Raw genomic sequence first — 21,245 nt, forward strand, 5'->3', positions numbered from 1 at the left:
TCTTAAAGAGATAATATTACAACCTTTGATTTTTTTCCCCCTGCAGTTCTCTTCTGGGAACATCACCAAAGCAGAAGAAGTTCCTGGAGGTCTGGGTAAAGGACTGATCTGCCGCTTATTGTGTTCGAGACAACATTTACATAAACACCCCCCGATGATTCTATCTTTCGCTGTTTATCTTGGCCTTGCAGATCCCTCTCTAAGTGACCACGACTTGCCCAAGCTGGTCACCGTATCTCCTCTATTCAAAACCCTGCAGGAGATTAAGCAGAGTTTGCAAGACCTGGACGTAGCCGAGTCCTATCAGCAACCCCACCAAGGTACAGAAGCGCGTTGTAAAAAATCTTCAATCAATCAATCAAACGTCAATTTCATTAAAAAGTTTAAAATTTTTTAGATTTAGATGGATGGGCGGATTCGATCCAAGAAGGAAGCGGTGGAGTTCTTGTCCCAACTCCGTTGGACAGCCTCTCATCCCAACACTCGGCGGTTTTCCTGCTGGGCTGCCAGGTGATGCGGCTGCTCGCGGACTGTCCTCGCTTCCCCTCTGCGGTCCTGCTGCCGGCCCGCTCCATCCCCGTTTCCTCCAAGCCGTCTGACGAGGCCCAGCTGGCACCGTGCCCGAGGGACTTTTATTTTGACGGCGCCAATCAAATCCTCTATCTGCCAGAGACCGAGCTGCAACATGTCGGCAGTTTCATCGCAACCATTGTGCTATCCATGGCCCACGTCGCGTCAGGTAATCAGGTGCTAGAATTTTCTAAATGAAATAATGTCTATTCTTTTATCTTTTTTTATTGAATTTTTCACTTTTAATGCAGGATCTAAACCTCAGGGTTATGCGCATGCTCTCCATGAAGCCGTATCAGTGGTCGGCCTTCAGCTCTTCAAGCTCTCCTTCCGCTGGAGCAAAGAAGAGGTGCGCGAGCGCTCTCCGCCCAACGTACCTGCATGAGTAATGTATGGGCAGATTAATTATCACGGCCCCCCTTTCACAGGCTGGCGGGTCAGAAGGGCGGCTCGGAACGCTGGCTGAGGAATTCCTCAGCGGCAGAGTTCCCACCGAAGCGCAGTTCACGGATCAGCTGTTAGCGAGCAGGTTGGTGAGACCACGTGAGATTGAAGTTTCACCCTTTACATGCAGAATGTAGGTAATAAACACCCCATGGACTTCCCTTCCACACTTTAGGCTTGAGGGATACAGTTTTTTCAAGCTGGAGCAACTCGTGGATGACGTCAAACGGAATTCTCCCGAGGACTCGTTTGTCTTTGGTAAGGTGCCATGAGGCCACACAGCATGTACAGTATTTATAAGGTAATTCAGCTGTAAAATAACAGCAGTGACAGGCCCGCGTTGACAAATTCATGAAAGATTTAGTGGCATCTACTGGCGAGAGAGCACATTGCCAACACCTTTGACGTTAATCCCAGTTTCCCGCCGTCTCACTTGGTCTCACACCTTTCTTATAGCAGCTGTGATCTTTTGGCTAAAATCACAAGACAATTCCACAATGGCAGCATGCTGGGCTGCTGTAGCGACATGGTGGCTCACCATGTCCACCTCTTTAGAAGATCGGCCTACACAAAGTCAACTTTAACGATTATTATCAGCAACTTTGAAACAGCAAAGCTGTGGACTTCAGCTTCCCATAAATACATGTTGTTGTTCTTTTTTTTGTTGTTTTTTTTTTGCATTTCACGTGAATAGATCCAATTGAAAATATACACACTGGTCCTTTAAAACAAGGACTTTGTTAATATCTCACGCAGCATTTATTGTCCTGCCTTTGCTAAAGACATAAAAACCATTCAGCCGTTTCTCTGTAAGTCCCACTTAATGCCAGCAGCACTGGCAGATTTCAAATAAACTCTTTTTATGCCCCCACTTCGCATTTAATTGCCACGCAAAAGAGCGCGAGGTCAGACACTTTGCCGTTTCTCCACAGCCACCAGCTGTAGGCCCCATTAGATCTTTTGGGACCCTTTTGTTCCAGCCGGGCAGTCCATTGTGGGATGATGACACTAATGACGGTGTTCTGGTGCATCCTGGCGAGCGATAAAGCTCTTGCATTTTCACTCTAACACTCCTCTCTATACACACAATCCTTTTTTTTTTTTCTCTCTCGCCGTCGCCAACACAAAACGTTTCCATTGCGTGTAAAGATTGGATATTCTCTTTGATCGTTGCAGGCTCGCCACCCAAAGGAGCGCCCGTGCAGGTACTGCTTTACTGAAGCCCGTCAGCTGCTTTCATTTAAAAATAGCCTCCCTTCTCCAAACGTTGCGCCGTCCCTTTATTGCAGGCGTCCTTTGTGGAGGAAGAAATGGACCGCTTGAACGAGTCTTTCCTGCGGCTGAGTGTGGAGCTGCAGAATAGAACCAGGATGAGCCCTCAGCCCGGGGAGGGAGGCGGCAGTGTTGGCAACCGCTCGGCGGTAATTAGCTCAAACACTGCATCTATAATCAGTCCAAACAATTAGTTTTTGTGTTACTTAGGTCGCGGCTTCAGAAGCCAGTGTCGCTTAATTTCCATTGTTGCCCCCGAGACCATAAATTGCCTGGGCTTATTTTTACCTCCTGATGAGCCACGCCGTGCCCTCTGCCATCCATCATTCCTGCAGCAGGCCACAGCGGAGAGCGTGCCAGGCCCGAGTCGTAATGGAACAATCCTGCTGGAAGCGAGGCGGCGCCGCGTATCACAGCGCCTCAACGAGCTGGGAATCACATTAGGGCAGATCAGAGGGTGCCAGCGGCGCGACAGCCAGTCGAAAGGCGGAATGAGGGGCCGCGCGCGCGCACGCGCCGCCAGCCCAGATGGCTGCCGTCCCGGTGGCGGCCAGGGGCCGGACGGCATTCCAGACAGCCGGAGCCGCAGCCAGAAATCTGCAACGGGAGCGAGTTTGGGCAACCGTGATCCGGAGAGTCACATTTCCGAGCGAGAGGGCGACGGCCCCGACTCGTCAGGCGTCCAGAGGACAGAGAGCGACATGAAGCTCGTTGTGTCGGGGCAGCAGGAGGGAAACAGTCTGATCCCGATAGAAAATACAAGTGGGCATACAGACACTGATGCCATGTAGGAGGCTGCGAATCACCAACTTATCAATAAGATGAAAAAAGTGAATTGTGCCGATTGTCTCAGTATTGTCTCTGTACTCCTTCCGAGCTTTGCTATAGCCGTGTTCTCACCGCAACGGCTGCAAATTCCCACCAAAGAGAAGCTGGCTCACATGTAGTCAGCCAGCGGTCCCTAACCCCCGGTCCGTGGGCCATTTGGTCCAAAGGAAAAGTAAAAGGAATAATAATTAACTTCTGTTAAATTAAGTCAGTTTCATGTATTATCCGAGTCTGAGCAATTTTATTTTGAAAAATGACTGGATTCCGTCTATGGCTCAACTCTTAATGCATGTCAAGGCGCTTGTCTCGGTCACGTGATACGTTACCGCGAGGTCAAACCCACAAGCCAGCAAGCTAGCATGCAAGCTAGCTAGCAACATCAGTGAAAACAAGCGTCTTTGGAAAGAGCCCACGACTTCCAAGAACAAGAAAGCAACATTTAACAAACAATACCAGGAGTCCCACCACTGACTTTACCTCAACAGAAGATTCCGATGCAACAAGTCCACTCTGCTTAACGTGCGGCGACCGGCTCTCTAATGAGGCGACGGAGCCTTCAAAACTGCTTGGCCACTCGGAGACCAGCAGCCTTTGGAGTATTGAGAAAGACAGAAGAAAGAAGCCTATGTTGCTCATGTTATGTTGTTGTTGCCATGCTAATAAAGTTCCAAACGTGTACGCAGTGGATTCATGTTCGTTATTATATTCAGAAAATACCAGTTTTCATGCCGGTCCATGAAAGCATCGTCTCACATTAAAACGGGCCGTGGTGCAAAAAAGGTTGGTGGCCTCTGTCGCAGGCGACACATTTCCTGGAATGCAGTGTTTTCGCTTGGGTTCGTTTTAGCGAGGCAGCACTTATCACTCGTGCGAAAAAGCGACGGTAGCCACACGAGACTGGGCAAAACAGGACATTATGCAAAATGCATGAGCCGAGGCGGTGTGTGTGTTTTTTTATTTATTTATTTTTTTTTCTCTGTTCCGGTTGTTTAGCTCATTGAGCGCCGCGGGGCCCAGTCTTTCTGTTCATGCTGCAGACCATGAATACCTTTTGAATGTGGTTGTTTCCTGCAAACAATGACAAAAACTAATGTGAGTCGTACAGCAGAATCATTGCCGTGGATGTTGCCTCTTCCTACTTGGCTGGAAAATGTCTCTTTTCACACGGGGAGAGAGAAAGCTACAGGGTGGGGGGGAAAAAAAGGAATTTTTCAGGCATTTTTACATTTTTACATCCAATGTGACACATTGGGGGCAAAATTCCAAACGCCACCAAATGACGGAAGTGAAGACGGGACTCATATGAACAAACGTTTTCTTCCTGTTTGAGTGACGTTCTCCTAAATCTCTCAAACGATTCCCTGATGGATCTTTTTGAAATCATCTCTGGCTGCACGCGGGCGGCGTGACACCGAGCGCCATGCTGCTCCTTAGAGTTTCCCAGTCGGTCGCGACCGCCCAACGCTCTTTTCCGCCAGGCTGTTCATTACCATATTCTAATTGAGACGATAAACTTCAGCTGGGCGAACAAAAGATAAGACAAGTGGCCTCGTGTTGTGTCCCTGCTCGCGACGTTGCACAAAGGTGATGACCAGAGTGTCTACATGAATATTTCATGCTGCCGCCGCCCCCCCCCCCGCCCCCATGCTTTCCTCTTTACACATATGCAGATGCGCGAAACTGGCGTGCACTTCCTCCACCAGCACTCCTGCACTTTGCTTTCTTTACTTCCTGCTGCATGACGTCCATGCTGCCCGACCGCCCGTCTTCTCCTCCACCCATGGGTTTTCTGACGCACGCGGTCTTATTATAGAAAGTGAGTATTCCTACAGAGAGGACGGCAGCCAAAATCACAAGGTCGCATGGAACAAGTCTTCACTGGCTATCAGTGTTAGCTTGATAAGCCCGTGCCAGGTCCTGCGGGTCGGAATGCGACGTCGTCCTGGAGCTGTGAGCTGTGAGCTCGTCTTGGTACAAGGGCGCAGCGCAGCCACTTCCCGGGACTGTGGGCCTTATCAATTAAATTAGCAGCGGGATGACACTGGTTCAGCCTCCGTCTTATGGCACGCAGTGGGATAATGCATCAAATGGCCCCATGCTGAGACGCTCTGGACCTGCAGCCCGTGTGTCAGAGACTCTCCATAGTTCTTCACTGTTGTTCGGTTTGCCCCAGTTTTTTTCTGACGTGAGATGGGGCTTTTTTTTCCCTTTTTTTTTTTTTTGTAAAGCCACAGTTATGTAAAAATCACATCTACATAATTAAATAAATGCACCTGCTCTCACAAACAAAACATCCCCAAGGCTTTTCGCTGTGTTTCAAGTGCAATTACGTGGATTAAAGGAGCAGTTTGGAAAATAAAGCATCTCATGTTGAATTAAAGGATAATGTCAACTTTGGTGAGTCTCGTTCTGTGATGTCCTACATCCACTGTGATGCAAGGCCAGAATCATACATTTTTCATTGCTCCACATTCTGGAGGACATGGTGGTACGACATGGTTTCATCCTGTTTTATGGAAAACAAATGAATTAGTAAAGTAAGAATTACAGTGTAAAATCAGTTGTTCATCCTCAGCAACTATATTTTACCAAAACGTACGTGTGTATTTTAGATTCAGTTCTTCTAAATAATACACGTATGAAAAGTTCACTTCTAAAAATCATTGCATTTTTTTTTATTCTCATATTAATGCCTCTGTGCTGCTGCACATTCTGAACGCACAGAGTAGAAAAAACACGTACACAGATGGCTCATTGAAGCGTATGTACGGCAGATTAGTGAATGCGCCGTCTAAATTCCAGCATTAAAGAGGTTTCCCCCCCGCGCCAGGCCTCCGCATCAGCTTTACATTTCACTTTCCAACATGTGTCATCCATGGCTGCGCGCTGTAATTATGTTATAATCTTGAAATCCTTCCAAATCCCTAGAAATCTGTTCGCAGCGGGGGGGAGCGGGGGGGGGGGGGGGGGGCTCTTGAGGAAACCGCACACTCACGTATATATGGAGAGCGCGCGCGCACGCAAAACAAAGCCCGGCCCTTTGAGCCATTTGCAGCAGAGCAAGCACACGAGCTTATTCATTTTTTCCAGATCAAATTCCGGCTGAAAATGTTTCCTCCGCTGGCTTGGAGTTGAAACTGTCCCTGTACTTTTTGAGTTTCCACTTGCGTTTGATCCCCCCCCGCGTCGTGGTGAAGATGTGAGTGGAGTGCAACGCTTCAACAACGGCCAAACTAGCACGCGTTGCCTGACTTGCACTTCCTATGCCCGTTCCCGGCAAATAAATAAATGAATAAATAAAAGAGGGAGACAGCGCAAGCCCGACGGCTTCCTGTTGTCCTAATGAGTGTGTGCGTGTGTGGGCTGTGTCGCCATGGCGCTGCATCACTGTTGCTATGGTTTCATTATCTGCAGGATGTGGTTGAACCAGGCCAGCCATATTTAGTCAGCTCCTCCAGAGCGCCAGCCTGCCGTGGACGCTGACAGCAACACAAGGGTGCACTTACCTTTCTGCTTTCTCCCTCCAACACGTGAAAGAATCTACACCATCCACCAGGCGTCAATGCTAAGGACCTTGTGGAGTCAATATTGGAAATTTCCCCACTGTGGGACTAAGAAAAGGAAATCTTAATCTTAATATTTGATTCTGATGCATCTGCGGATACACTGATGCTCATTTTTTACATGTCAGCTTTTTTTTCTTATTTTTTTTATATATATATGTCATTTTGGAAGAAAAATACCCTTGTTTCCTTTCTTCCTTGGACCTAATCCCCTTGTTACCCCAGATATAGCAGCTTCAAGATTAAGTGCTTTGATGTCAAAGGGAGATTATTGTTTCCCTCTGAGGTCTGCCGATGTCACGTCACACACTTATCTCAAATTCGTTTTCTTCTTTGACTGAGTTGGCAGGCAACGTATTAAACTCTGAGCACTGCTCATATCTTGACAATGGAACTTATGTTAAAAAAAAAATGCACTTGGATACGTCAAGAACTGGCTATACATTATTTTACTCAGCTATACAATGGTGGTACTCAACAGTACTCGTGGTTAAGTTGTTTTATATAAAATTCATAAACTAGTGCAAATCTAATGAAAATATTACATTTTAGTCATAAGAAATGTCCCCTCGTAATTATATTGAATGCACGACAAATAAAAAATAATCAATGTTTCATAGGAAAACAATTTTGTTATGTTGCACTTTCATCCCATTGTTTTCCTTTTAGAGGAAATGGCTCTGCTGTAGCTTTCAGTGTATATAAGAGAGAGAGAGAGAGAGCGAACCAAACCATGTGATATAATTACACCGTTCAGCAGTCTCTCCAATCCTCTCTATCTTATTCAGGTCATGTCGGCGTGATGAATAAAAAAAATAGGTTTTCAATCCAGCCGATCACTGTGACTCCATTAGTAAAAAAAAATAAAGAAAAAAAAATAAAGAAAAAGTATTAAAGGCATTTTATTTCCAGTCTTGTTTATCATTAAAAGGTTAGGGGATAAACAAAAGAGAAGCCAACCGTTGCCGTGGTGTGGTGATGCTGCATTGATAGGTTTGTGCCTAAATATAAACAGAGGAGCAGGGAAAAGGTCAGCGGAGGGCAGATCGTTAGATTAGTGGACTGAGTCCTGCGTGCACGCAGCGCTGGATCATCATGGCTGTACTATAGCAAAGGCATCGATCACATGTCAGCTGAGAGACCAGGTGCACCCGTGTACCTTGGCATATATGAGACTCCAAAGTACTGATCCCGCCCTGTGCAACTGGTAAACATGATGGATTTATTGGTTGTTGTTTTTTTCTTTTAATTCACTTGTTTATTTGACAGGAAACACTGCTTTAGTAAACATCTGCACAGATTCTATTGGCTGATCTTGTCTCAGATAAGGATTCCAAAAACGTAGTGGAAACTACAGAGTTTGTTCAGAAACTCAAAAATCAATAAAATAAAGAATCGCAAGACAATGTAGGATTGGAAGGACACTTCAACGTTTACCTTTTTAACACAAGGGTATGTAGTATGCACGTATCTTTGCATGCATGCCATTTTAAAATGTGCAGTCATTGACCAGTGAGTTGAGGGATCTTGATCGAGTGGTGCGTGTTTGTTGCCAGTGCCCACGTGGGTCTTCTTTACTTCCACTTTCATCAACAATGAACAATGAACAATGACAATGAAACACTCTAAATGTGATCCCTGCATTCCTTTCAAACGTGGGAAATATGAGCAATGTAACTGATGGTCAGTGTTGGCGAGTAATCTCGCCAACTACTTTTTGAGTGACGTAATTAGATTACTGTGGCAAAACTGGCAATCATATCATAATTACTATGTCAAGTAACGATTTTGTTACTTTTCCAAAATCTTCTAATTATTTTCACAATATGGGCTGTGCAAAAGACGCCAGTGCTGTACATGACTTTGTTCTGTGAAATGTGCAGTTTGTGTTCAGAGAGCAAACATTCATTCGTGTTAAGAGGACAGAGGCAATATTCGGAATTGCAGAATTTGCACGTTAATAAAGTTCATTCGAAAGCACTGAGCAACTGTTACTTTATCTTTTTATTAACTAAAGTAATTAGTAATTGTTTACTTATGAAAGCAGTAATTATATTACTTTATTAAGGAGCAATCAGTAGTTTGTAGTTGCATTACTTTTACGGAGTAATACCAATAACATTGCTTGATGATGCGTGTCGAATTAACATATAGCAGGTGGCTGGATATGCCGCACGTGGTGCACATCAGGTTTGCGTCAATTCCCTGCGAGTGTTCTTTAAAAATCAGTTTTGCATCAGCGGGAACGGGGGAGATCAGGCGAGACGAGCAGCTCCGTCTTTTCCGTGCCGCGCGGAGGGAGTGACTCACGCATGCGTGTCGAGGGCTCCGCTCTGCCGGCGCTAAGTGACTGCTGGGAAAATAAGGCAGTGATCCGCGACTGGGAAAGCGTCGGCGCTTATCTTTTCTTTTTTTTTTAATGGTGAAAACGGGACTCCACGGCGGCGGCGGCGGCGGGGGCGACCGTGTCACTCATTGAGGGCTGAGGTGAGAGAAGAGCCGCGGCGCTTGCTCACATCCGCGAGCGAGGAGAGCAAATCAGCTACCCCGAGACTCCACAGGTTCCCCTCGCGTCCGACAGTCGGACTAAAGCGCGGCGGACTTGCTTCCAAGAGGATGCGACGGAGTGGGACGGAGTGATGAAAGGCGAGTCGGGGGGAGGCGCGCCGACGGATCTGAGCCCGTAAATGAGCCTCGTTGTTGGCGCCGCAAGTTACTTCCGAAGCCCGGAGTTGCGGTTTTTTTTTGGGGGGGAGGGGAGGATTTTTTTGGACTCAAGTTCCTCGGCGCGGAGAGGCGCTGTCCGCGGTGCTGAAAACTCCTGCCGTCTTGGCCTCCACTCGAGACGAGCCCAAAAATAGTGGCCTAATATGGTAACTGCAACCGGAGCTCTGCTGCGAACTTTGTTGCTGTTGCTGTCTGTTGGTAAGTGCGAGATGTGAATGTTTCTCCGTGTGCAGGGGCCTCTTGTTTGTGGGGCCCGGCTTTTTACTTAGGTTTCAACTGCCACGACGAACACAATCCCAGCACCTCACGCGCTCGTCAACATTACATCCGGATAAATCAATGTGCATAGTGATAAACACACAACCTCCCCCCACCTCTCCCTCTCCCTCCTTCCCTTCGCCCAGTCTGTATTCCCATTTCTCTGCCCCTCTTATCACGAGTGTGATGGAATCAATGTTGTCACTGTCTGCCTTCAGGGGAGAGGGGGGGCTTTGGTTATATAAGCAGACTGGAGCTAACAGAGACCCTCTCCCGTATAGACATCCGCATGGCTGGCGCGCTGAGATTAGGACAAGAGCTTCCCTTGGCTGTGGTTTGTAACCCCCGCCACTATTTACCCCCCTTGTTATCACTGGGCTCCGCCATCGCGCTACGTTTTGTTTGCCAACGATTGCTTTCGCTCCGCCCCATTTGGCCATGACTATGTGCATTTTTTTTCCCCCGCTACGCACGCTCCACACTCTGGACGTCGAGACTGTTTCTCCCTCCAGTACATAATTCTAATGGGCAGAGGCCATTATTAGTGCTCACTGGCCTAGAAGATCTTGAATTTGCTCACAGTGCTGTGACTCAGCTCTTAGTGGTGTTCAGGGAGCTGTGTGATTAAACAACACGGTTTTATTTTCTTTTTCTTTTTTTCAAATGTTGCTTCCCACAATGTCAAAGCAAACATGTGGTCACACTAATTTAAAACAGTAAACAAACAAAACAAACATAAACGTAAACATAATAAAACCCAATTGTTTTATTTTGAAAGAAAATCAAATCGTGCTTTCACAAATTGTGACTACTCTGGGTTAGAAATGATGTTTTTATTAACATGAATGATACATGGACCAACAGCTTATATGTGGTTCATTCCAGGCCAGATGCCATGTGCCCAACACAGCAGTGGTGCAGATGGCGGCTAGAAATGTAGTAGAGACGTTTCACACAAGAGGTTTGAAAAAAAAAAAAAAAAAAAATGTTAAAATTAGAAGCTTGCAAATAGATATTTGTGAATGTTTTTGTGGTCATCATTTAAATGATTAGTTCATAAGATTTAGCAGCTACTAATGGAAATAAAGCACCTTGCAGACATACTGACTCTAACATGAGCAGACACACTTTCTGGGTTATGTGGATGTGTTGCCTCCTTGCCAATGGAATCTCCCTCTATTTAAAAATAAATCATACCAATTCTACACGAATTCAGGAGTTCATTCATTTTAGTGACTTTTAATGTCTCATCATGTTCAATTTTACACAGTGGGCCTTTAATGTTTAGTGTTATCTATGTGTGTCATTCAATAAATGCCTAGTTTCGTAGCCTATCAATGTGAATGAATGGGCTAAAGAATTAATTGAGACTTGTGGCATTTAAGGCATTGAATACTAATGCAACCCTGTCACGCTTCCTAAGATCAGCTCTAGCTCAGCATTGGAACAGGGTCACTGCTGTGTCACCGCACTGAAGATACATGAAGAAAGCCATTGTTGCCGACAACCTTTCACTTTTAGAGCTTAGAGGGATTTTTAAGCAGTGCATGTATGTTCACTCCAGCTTGTTTTTTTTACAGTTCAAAAAGCTGTTCAGAACAAGTTGTTGTTTTCTTGACTTGTCAGCAGTAATGTCTGAAAGAAGAAACCACAGATGTTCTTAAAATTAACACGGTAGCACTTTAAAATAATGTAACACTTTTAGGAGCTAGCAAAGTGTCAAAGTAAACATTTTAGAAATCATTTGTGAAGCATTGTTCTTTTTATTTAGCAATACAGATACTCAGTTGTTACTCGATGTAAGCACATCTATTATGTGTTTATTAATTGTGTATTCTTGCTTGATAAATGGGGGATAAGGGGTGAGGGCAGGCCAGCTCGAATGCAGTATTTGAGAAGCACATAATAGATGCGCTTATGAATCAAATGAAAAATACATATAGAACAGCTAAAGGTGTGTTATTATAAAGTGCTTACAAATGGTCTCTTTAACAAAAAACAAACAAACAACCTTTAAACCAACCATATGACTTGTTGCATTTTAAGGGGAAAAAAAGGTTTTATTAAGTTATGCCACTGATCCTAAGGGGCCTATTCAAAGTTTTATGTAGTCCGACTGTCCTTTCTTCCGATGCATTTAAGATCGTTCCATCTCGTCAGCATTTTCTTGCAATTCAAAAAAGAATCGAGGAAATCTAATAGGACTATATGCCTGCAGTGTAATATCCCAAATCACAGTTCCCTTCTTCGCCTCCTCCTGCACTAAAAGTCTATTTGCAGTTTCACTCAAGGCGCTGCACGCAGAATTGATTTCAGAATGATATTATAAAACCATTCTTTGCTCAAGCAGGGTGGCACAAATCTCCGCTACTTCTCTGCACAGTCATTGGTCCTTAGGTGCTCCTGCACATTGAAGCGTGTACAGGCCAAATAAAGTAACATCAAGGACAGAAAAGAAAATGTCTTCTGACAAGGGACGGGGGATTTGGACATTTCAACGTTTGAATCCTGCTTCCGCCTGGCTTACTGGTGAAATAAATATGCACAACCTTCCGTGTCCCTTCAGTTCAAATGTGCCGGCCAGTATGTGTCGACGTCCCATCGGATACCGAAGCTGTGATGGGGGCATCCATGAAGCTGACCTGCATCGCCTGCCTAAGACGGGAGGAAATCAAATCAAAGACACGTGTGGATTGGTACTACATGCCGACCAAAGAAAAAGGCGTTCCTCCAAATCGGACTCATGTAGGCTCCAGCTATGTTGTCCAATATGAAATGGTGCAAGCCGACAATTCGTGAATTGACATTTGTTTTCTCCTCCTAGATTTACAAGTTTGAGGACGACCGCCCGTCCGACTTGGACGGCCCTTTCAAAGGCCGCCTCTGCTGGAATGGCAGCCAAGATTTGCAAGACATCTCCATCCGAATTCTCAATGTCACGTACAACGACAGCGGCGTGTACGAGTGCCACGTGGTCCGCCAGTTTGAGTTTGACTACTTCAAGCCCTCAGTCTCCATGACCAAGGACATCAGGCTGTTTGTGAAGGAGAAAGGTGCGGCTAACGGCTTTACATTTTGTTAATTACATTTGTCTTCATTGTCTGTTCGCGGCTAGTGTGAAGTGGATTTTAAGATGGTGAAAATTACCTCATTTGGATGATTTAAAAAAACAGGTTTGTAGGAGCAGGCATTAGTTTTGTTGTCTTTGGCTGCGTTCAGACTCCTGGGCAAATCTGATTCAAATCAGATTCCTTCTCAAGTCCGATTTTTAGGTCTGACTGTCCACATTGTTTTTAGCAAGTGTCCAAATGGGATCAGGCTCTGTTCAGACTGGGCCACATTAATAACTAATCACTGACAGGTTGCTGTAGCAACAACGTCGGAGCGGAGGCATCGTCCAGTGCGTGAAGTGTGTGACGTCATATAATTGCGACAGGGGCACTTCATTACTCAGGACAGGCAGTCGGAGTGAAAATAAGGATTAGAGTTGCAGGGCAGCTTACAAACTGACTACAAATCAGCCTGTGCAACACCTTTTTCTCTCTCCGCCGATACATGGCCTGGAGCTTGGCTTGAATGGAGCTACCTCACCCACACACTGACGAGCCAATGAGTTTCCTCCTCTGTCCAGGGACTGCTGCTTTATACTTCTTCTGTCTGCTCCATTACGTTACAGCTCCGCACCTCCAATGGCGCCCTCTGGTCTGGCGCATTGGCTCTTATGTCGCGTAGAGTGACGTCACGGACAGTCAAAACCCATCGGTGTGTTTGGAGCTGCTCACACTGAGACGCATCTGTCCGAATGCCATTTGAAGCTACCTCCCAAAAGTGGTTTCAATCCATTTTGCAAAAATCAGATTTCATGGGGTTTGTGTCTGACTGTTCTGACTACAAAAGAGCCATCTGGTTTCAATCTGGATGGGCTAAAAATCAGATTTTGGCTGGCAGTCTGAAGAAGGCCTTTGTGAGGTTTAAATAGGCAGTGCATACATTGGGACCTCTTCTCCAAAGTCCTCAACTCCTGCTTTTTGTTTTGTTCCTATAGCTTTCACTCGCTGCACTGCTCAGACCTGTGCATGTGTTACTTTACAATTTTGAGGTGATGCACTTAAGAGCACAACAGGGTATGAAATCAGTCTCCTGAAGCACCTCACTGCCTACTCGCACGGAGTGTTTAATGCTAAACTGTTGCGTTCTTCTTGCAGACACTGCAGAGTTTTCCTGTGGGCTACTGGGAACCGAAGAAGTTTGGCATTCCCAGATTTCATTACTTTTAGAAAGTAATGGGTTGCATTCAAGGCAGAAAAGGGATTCGGGGGATTGCTGTGTCTGTTTTTCCAGGAGTTCATTTAAGTCAGGTTACTGCTGAAGCAGTCCTATAAATGTCCCACTGGAAACGGTTGAATTGACTCCTTTGGCTTTGAAAGTTTCTGCTGCCCAGTTCCGCCGAGCTGCTCTTTTGGCACTGTAACCATCTTATTTTATCATCCAATTAAACAGGAGAGTTGTCCATAAAACATGGTATCCAATGTGTGTCTTGCACAAACAAAAAGGCAAGTGAATCCGGACTGTGTCTGATGTTTTAAGCAAACCTGTTAGAGGTCAGCTGTTGGGGGGTTGGCATTGCGGACTAGAAACAAGTGCTTTACCTCCATAGAGAGAGATTGGTCCGGTGAATGCTTGAGTGATGTTATCTCTTAATGTTTGAGGTGGAATTGCCATCGAAGAGCTCACAAAATGCACGATATGTTTAGACTGATTTCACAGGGTAACAACTGCGTTTGTGCAGCATAATCAGATTGCTGCAGTTGCGCGATGAAGGGTCGGAACAGAGAACTGTGCAGCTGTCCTCTGATTTCAACTGGGTATTACGATATGGCATCATTCTGTATTTTTTTCGTGCCTCTTTTGATTAAATCGCCATTGCACAGTCTGAAAGTATGTGCTGCTGGTTCTCAAAGGCGCCATGGAGATGGGCAGGACACCGGCGCTCCTATCGAGTCGTCTCGCTTCTGTAACGTAGGAGCAGAGCTTGAGCATGCGCAGAGCATATCGTCCGGTTCATACTGGGTATCTCTGTATGCATGGCAGGAGAGATTGAAGGCTGATCGAATAATCTGGGTCTCGTTATCCGATTTCCAATTTCCAATTTCCAATTTTGCCGGTTTCCAATCAGATCAAGCTGTTTTCATGCATTCGGAAACTCCGATCATCATCGCAGTAAAGGTAATACGCTGATTATCTAGAGTGAGAAACCAACCCCAGAACTTAGATGCTTGCACTGTGCAAAAAAAAAAAAAAAAAACTGTGCTGGCATTCTGTAACTATCTCGAACTTGACAAGAAGTTGCATCTTTTATGATTATTTTATGTTTTAGCCCCAGGCTGAACTGATTTAATAGGAGGTTCCTTCAGTTTGAATCTCCCTATTAGTGTAATGGACACAACTGGATGATGCAGATTTCAAACTGGACTAAACCAAAGGGTAGACGTTCCACGAGCAGGATTGGAGAATTCTACGTAACCTTGACTGTTGTTCAGTAACTCTGCTCAGGCCTGAGATGCCATTATTTGCCGTACAGCTGCAGGCACTTCCTGAGAATGCACAGCTTTCTGTGTGCAATGTTCCCAATGGCTGAGCTGTTCGCAGTAAGAGCTGCGCAGATTGCTGTTAATATCCGATCCCCTTGTGGCTGCGACACCAGTCAACAAAGTGTTGACCTGTCTGTGTTTAATCTTTCTGCCTCCTTTGTGTATCGCACACACGTACACACCTTTCCTTCCTTCTCTGTGTTTATCAGATTATTTTCGTGTCTTTCATTTTATATTCCCAGCATGTTGTTTCCATCCAGTGACGCCTCGGCGTCGGTGACCCTCTGCCGCCGACTCTCCCCTCTCTCTTCCTTTTGCTGTAATGTGAAGTGGAAATGACTGTTGTTTTGTTTTTGTCTGCCTTTGTTGTTCACCCAAGCTTTCTTCTGTTGTCAGTGAAGACGTTAATGCAAACCGGCTACTTTGCTTTCTAATATAAAGGGGTAACGTATTTTTTGCTCTTCAAATGTTTGGCTTGCTGAATGTGTCATTCTCCACCAAGATCGAATATACAAAATGACGTGTATATTTGAAAATACTCAATTTTTTTTCTCTTCCCTCCTCCCACCCCCCAAAAAAACACTCTGTGTATGTGTTATAAAATTAACCATCAGAGACGAATGATGCAGACTTGTTCTATTTATTTATCCTCGGGAACGCGCCATTCCAGGATTGCTACATCTTGTGCATTTTTTTTTTTTTTACATATGGCGCTCTACAGTGGTATCAAATTTCACAAAGCTGCCAGTCAGTGCAGAGTCAATTATAGACCGGGGATCCTGTTACTGTAATGAGGTCCATAACAGTGGAATGGATTAGCTCTATGCAAACATATCTGCACCTTCCTATGACAGATTATGTTACACCGTCAGCCCCTATTTGCAGACATAGCAGAATCACACCGGCAGGGGCTGTCAGCTGTCTGGTCAGCACGCTTTCTGGAATTGGGTACACACTCTCCGCTCACAGTGGTTCGGCTCGGCTGCATTTGTTGTTCGTCTGTATCTCGCATCCACTAGAATAGCTGTTAATTATTGGACTTGTTGCCCTCCGGTTGCCAATTAAACCACTCCTGACAAGTGAAACCACTGGCCCAGTGGGCAACGCGGCACACTATGGAATTGCCAGGGTTTGACTCCAAACTTTGAAAACTTGAGTTTGATTTGCCGAGGCCTGTTTCAGTGGTGTTATCAGGGACTATTGGAGGACCAACCTCTGAACTAAAAGTCCAAACTTGACCCGAGACAATGCAGCCCAGGGAACCACGGTGACCTTGCTCATCGAACACACCACAGACCCCCTGAGTGGAGTTCATGACACAAGGTTGTGCAATTGTGGAGTTTTTTATAAGTGTCTTCGCTGTTTTTTTCTCTCTCCTTTTTTTTTTTTTTTAATAAACTGGTGTCTGTTTGGCTCACCAAGTCATTCTGTGGCACTGGCGGCGCTACTGCATGGCAGCAGGATTGGTGGTGAAAAATAATTTCAAATCCTTGAGTAGAAGTTTAATTTGTAATCAAGCTGCCACAAGTTCTAGACCTAGCGGGAATACAAGATGTATTCCCTTGTAAAAAACTCCACGTAGTACCTCTTAACTCCCTGAACCCGAACCTGTTAGTGGGTATGACGTCCTGTACATGGCATCATTCATACATCATTTTACCATCGGTTCTATTGTTTTGCAGGATAAACATTGGAAGCATGACTTTGCATCATTCAACCTCAGCAGTAGCTTGGTGAAATTTCAACTGTGAGAGTAAAAAAAAAAAATCACCATTATAAAGTGAAGCTTATTGCTGGTCGCTAAAGTTGCACGCGCATAGGCAATCCTAACATACCCTCTTAAACCCGGTGACAGAATAAGGTGTCTCCTGCTTTGTGCAACGGACAGAAAAGAACAACTTTTCAGACAGTGGAACACGTTGCTGAATAAAACATTGTCTCCCGCTCCCCTTGTTATTGTTTGTGCTCTGCAGCCAGCAGAGACCCCACGGCGCTCTACTCCCAGATCATGATGTATGTGCTGCTTGTGTTCTTGACCTGCTGGCTGCTGGTGGAGATGGTCTACTGCTACCGGAAGATCTCCAAGTCGGATGAGCAGCCGCAGGATTCGGGGTGAGTCCCGACGACGCAGAGGCCCCGGCAGCGCGCATTTGTCGGACAGATACGTTTGAATCCCGCTGTTAGAGAGATAAGCGGGAGACTTTATCGTCTCCGTGACTCAGCAGAGCGGGCAGCTGCTGAAAGATGCAAGTGGGAAGTTTTCAGCGGCGGCGGCGGAGAGAGAAAAAGGTGTTGCACAGGCTGATTTGTAGTCAGTTTGTAAGCTGCCCTGCAACTCTAATCCTTATTTTCACTCCGACTGCCTGTCCTGAGTAATTCGGTCTCCTGCTGACTGCTGTCTTTTTTTTCCCTAAACAACTTCTTTTTTTGGGGGGGGGGGGTACAGGATTTATAGCTCCACCAGAAACTGACTTTTCCCGTCACCTTGTCAGCACGGACAAAGACCCCGGGTGCACTTGTAACGTCAGCTCCCAGCGGATTGTCGCCGCGTCGACGGGGCCACTTGATCTGAACTGACAGCCTTTTGAAAAGGCAATTTATAGCCGCGGCGGAACAATCGCAGATAACGCGCGGCACATGGTCCTGATCCACTTTAACGCGTCGCAGCTGACAATTAGCCCCCGATTTTATAGCGCGCCCCTGCGCCGACGCGCCGAGCACCTACGCGTTTGCGGGCGTTGTAATCGGCATGTAAGACAGCGTGACAGGTTGGGACATAATGCTGCGTTTGTGCTGCCGCACAGTGGCGCGGAAGTAGGCCAGTCGCGTCGAGCACGGTGCCTTGAAAAGGGCTACACAAGAGGCTTTGCGGTCAAAGATGTTACATTAACGCGCTAATTCCTCGCAGTTCTGTCCCACTGGAAAGAACTGCGAGGAATTAGGAGTTCAAATTCACTCTTTGACATTACATCTATAACACTTCCATTTAGCTAGCGCGGTAATTAAAATACAGAAATCTGTAGCTTTAGACATGAGAATTATATTATTGTTAGTACCAATGTATTTTCCTAAATTAAGTCAAAAATTAAAACAAACAAACATAAAGCTTGTGTGGGTAAGATTTATTAGCCTCTAATGGTAAGAAGCATAAGCCTATTGCAAACACTATTAAAGGTTATCCCCAAGCAAACCCACGTTCTGGTCTACTTATATGGTGGCACAACATGCCTGCCTCCTTACGAATCAACCAGAAAAATCACAACATGCTTATTAATAGATGAAAACACAACGGCTATTTTTTTCAATTGACTTTGCTACTAATAAATAAAACAACATTCCAATTTCATGCCAGCAAGGTATGAAATTCAAATGTTCCAAACGGGGGCCCTTTCAAGTTGCAAGGCCAATCACAGGAAGCGGCGTCTGAGTGGGTTGCGCTGCCCACCGCCGTGCGTTGATTCACAGTTCGATAATGGCTCTAAGGTGGCCACATTTCATTAACTCTCACAGTTGCAGCACTGATTAGGTTTACAGAGCTGCACACATTCAATCACTCAATGCTTAACTCAACACGCGGCCCTGATCCCTTCATGGATCACCACTCGACCGTGGTGGATACATGGCTCAGGTGGTGCGTTCTGAGGTGACATTTTATCGTTTGTCAGTTCCTCCGCTAAAATGAGTCATGTCGCCCTCCGATAAGACGAAACGGCAGGAAACGGGTCATCACTCAGAAAGAAACAGGCTTTTTTTTTTTTTTTTTTTTTTCTTTCTTTTTCAAAAAAAAGTGCTAGTCTGGCGCCGGAGATGGTTTGCCCATGGTGCACATGGTTTGCAGCAATGTTAGGGGGGGGTTGGACCAAATCCTGCCAAAGCACATGAGAGAAAATGTTGGTGATACTTTTGGATTAATAGTGAAAACCTTGGTTGTCGCTGTTGCACCTCTTGCCTCTATGTAAAGGGCTCTGAATGGGAAACCAATATAAAATGTAAAACTCAAGGTTGGTAAGATATGTGAGCGAGACTTTACCCTTGAATACCGAGCGATATAATGTCAAAAATGTCTGTCTCTGGAGTTGCTGCATTTGTTTTCCTCTCTATTAAAAATTCTACATTGAGAAAGTAATAAAACACTGCTCTGTAATTGGGGTTTTTAAATTTTTTTGGTCTGTTGTTTTAGTTTTGCCATTTTTACCAACACTAAAAGTCAAATCAGAAAAGGAACTGTACGTTTACACTACAGTTAGACGCCCTCTCAGTCCTTTGGCCACACTGGTTTGCATAGTTTCGAGAATTTCTGAAATTGGTTTGCTGTTTTCAGTTTTTATATATCAATTGAAACAAAAATGAAAACAGTTTTCATTTGTTGAAATAGTTAATCTCCCCTGCCAACCATCCATCCATCCATCCATCCATCCAACCGTACAACCTAAACCAACCAACGCCAACAATCATTGAAGTTGCTCATTTAAACTGAAAATCACTTCATGTTAACTAAGACTTGAATGCTCTCCTTTTTCCCCCCCCCAGGTACTAACCAATCACGGCGGGACTTGAGGGTCACATGACAGATGTGGACGTCCGAACCCTTACCTTCAGCACTATGAACAAACCGTTATTAGACTGCTACTTGTGAAGAACCAATCAAATTGTGAAAGTGTCCAATCTGTTTTTGGTTTTCTTTTGTCTAAAACATAAGTAGTACTTGTTACGACATATATTAAATCAAATGAATATTTGTCTGAAAAAAAAAATAAATAAATAAATGAGGCACAAAGCAGTTTTACTAATAAAATGGACCTAACAATACATGTTTGTAATTGTTAGCAATTATGCTGTGGCTCCTAAATGGCAAAGCATTTAAGGTTAAGATGCAGTATGTCACTTATACTCTTATACAATGCTCTGTGCTACCTTTCCACTTTTATGCACATCTTTTCTTTCTTTTTTTTTTACTTTGACTACAGTTTCCTTTATACCTGCCAATATTCTTTGTAATATCTTTTTCAGGAAATTTGCTATGTGGCTTTTATACTGTGTGTATGTGCAGATGAAGGAGGAAGCTGTCATGCATAAAGATGGAGGACTTGATATTCCCCCCCCCCCTCTCTCTCCTCCAGTTGATCTGCACTTGCCCGAGAGGTCCTTCCCGACTTTCTCCTTTGCATAAATTCTCAATTCAGGAGCCGCGCCGACGGCGAACACAATTTCACCGGGTGTAGATTTCACGGCTGCTCGTGCTCCTCGCCGTCGAGACTCAACGTTGTGCCTCTCTCCGTGGTGAAGTGCTGTGAACATATACCGCAGGTCAATCGCTCCGAGCTCTTCTCTTGTCTGTTGCACATATATCCACTGTGTGAGTGAGCTGCCTCATTAAATGGTATGGATTTCACAGCCCGTGTCTTCAAGCGCCTGTGTTGCCTTCAGAAGTCCACGCCGCATCCGCTGCCGGTGCGTGATTAATGGAGGGTTGGCTGATGGAAGCGGTCGCCTCCTCAAAACCGGCTCCCTTTTAACTTCCATCCCCTTATTGTTTTCTTTTCTTTCAAAGCGACACTCAAGTGTCTAACAGTGAGCGTGCGGCGGGAAAAGCGGCTTGCGCAGGGTCGACGGACTGCCAGGGACGTGAGAGAAATTGCTCTTTTAGCGAGTCATGACCTCGAGTGACGGATGTAGCAGCGGCCGTTGTCATAGCGACGGCGGCACCGACGCGTTCACTCCCACGGCCGTAAAAAACAAAACAACAACACGCACCTGGGATGAGCTGTCACCCAGCACGCCTCGCTTCTAGAAGGGTCTGATGGGCTTTCCCATTGAAAGGTGAGGAATAAATGGACGCCTCCACCCCCCTCAAAAAGGCGAGCGACGAGCCCACCTTTTATCCTTCCATCAAACTCCCATAAATTGGTTATTGATTGAGCGGCGCCGTCCCGATACATTATGGCACAGCTGCTGCAAGACCTTCCTCTTCCTCTCCTGCACACGTCTCCGC

General features: G+C 45.5%; 2 protein-coding genes and 1 long non-coding RNA gene across 4 annotated transcripts in view; all 3 read left to right on the plus strand.

Moving 5' to 3' along the window:
• The window catches only part of LOC142895201 (uncharacterized), a 36,140-nt gene extending 34,559 nt beyond the window's left edge, over positions 1-1,581 (plus strand). Inside the window, exons 57-62 of the mRNA XM_076036058.1 lie at positions 47-95; positions 192-320; positions 404-739; positions 822-919; positions 999-1,099; positions 1,190-1,581. Coding sequence (XP_075892173.1) covers positions 47-95; positions 192-320; positions 404-739; positions 822-919; positions 999-1,099; positions 1,190-1,286 — 810 coding nt within the window. The 3' untranslated portion in view covers positions 1,287-1,581. The remainder of the gene's footprint in view (positions 1-46; positions 96-191; positions 321-403; positions 740-821; positions 920-998; positions 1,100-1,189) is intronic.
• A 132-nt stretch (positions 1,582-1,713) lies between these two features.
• On the plus strand, positions 1,714-3,792 carry LOC142894960 (uncharacterized). The gene is made up of 3 exons (XR_012928146.1): positions 1,714-2,219; positions 2,304-2,435; positions 2,622-3,792. It is a non-coding gene; the product is annotated as an uncharacterized LOC142894960 (long non-coding RNA).
• A 5,103-nt stretch (positions 3,793-8,895) lies between these two features.
• scn3b (sodium channel, voltage-gated, type III, beta) lies at positions 8,896-20,522 on the plus strand. Of its 2 annotated transcripts, none has more exons than XR_012928188.1 (5): positions 8,896-9,602; positions 12,229-12,407; positions 12,487-12,715; positions 13,868-15,696; positions 17,227-17,358. XR_012928188.1 is itself a non-coding variant. In XM_076036049.1 (5 exons), the coding sequence occupies exons 1-5, from the start codon at positions 9,548-9,550 to the stop codon at positions 19,788-19,790; spliced, it is 609 nt and encodes a 202-aa protein (XP_075892164.1). In that variant the 5' UTR covers positions 8,896-9,547; the 3' UTR covers positions 19,791-20,522. The 2 variants fall into 2 exon arrangements, 1 of the variants encoding a protein (XP_075892164.1); XM_076036049.1 differs by lacking the exon at positions 13,868-15,696 and adding an exon at positions 19,784-20,522 and having other exon boundaries at positions 17,227-17,365.
• Positions 20,523-21,245: the final 723 nt, after the last annotated feature.

This window comes from Nelusetta ayraudi, unplaced genomic scaffold, assembly GCF_046127955.1.
Source record: "Nelusetta ayraudi isolate G7.1 ecotype Tasmania unplaced genomic scaffold, CSIRO-AGI_Nayr_v1 ptg000048l, whole genome shotgun sequence".
Classification (NCBI taxonomy): domain Eukaryota; kingdom Metazoa; phylum Chordata; class Actinopteri; order Tetraodontiformes; family Monacanthidae; genus Nelusetta; species Nelusetta ayraudi.

Bases quoted from the DNA above. Each gene is read 5' to 3' on its own strand.
- scn3b (XM_076036049.1), top strand. From the start codon at position 9,548: ATGGTAACTGCAACCGGAGCTCTGCTGCGAACTTTGTTGCTGTTGCTG. The intron at 12,408-12,486 runs GTAGGCTCCAGC...TTCTCCTCCTAG, and splicing joins TTCCTCCAAATCGGACTCAT to ATTTACAAGTTTGAGGACGA. The intron at 12,716-17,226 runs GTGCGGCTAACG...TGTGCTCTGCAG, and splicing joins GCTGTTTGTGAAGGAGAAAG to CCAGCAGAGACCCCACGGCG.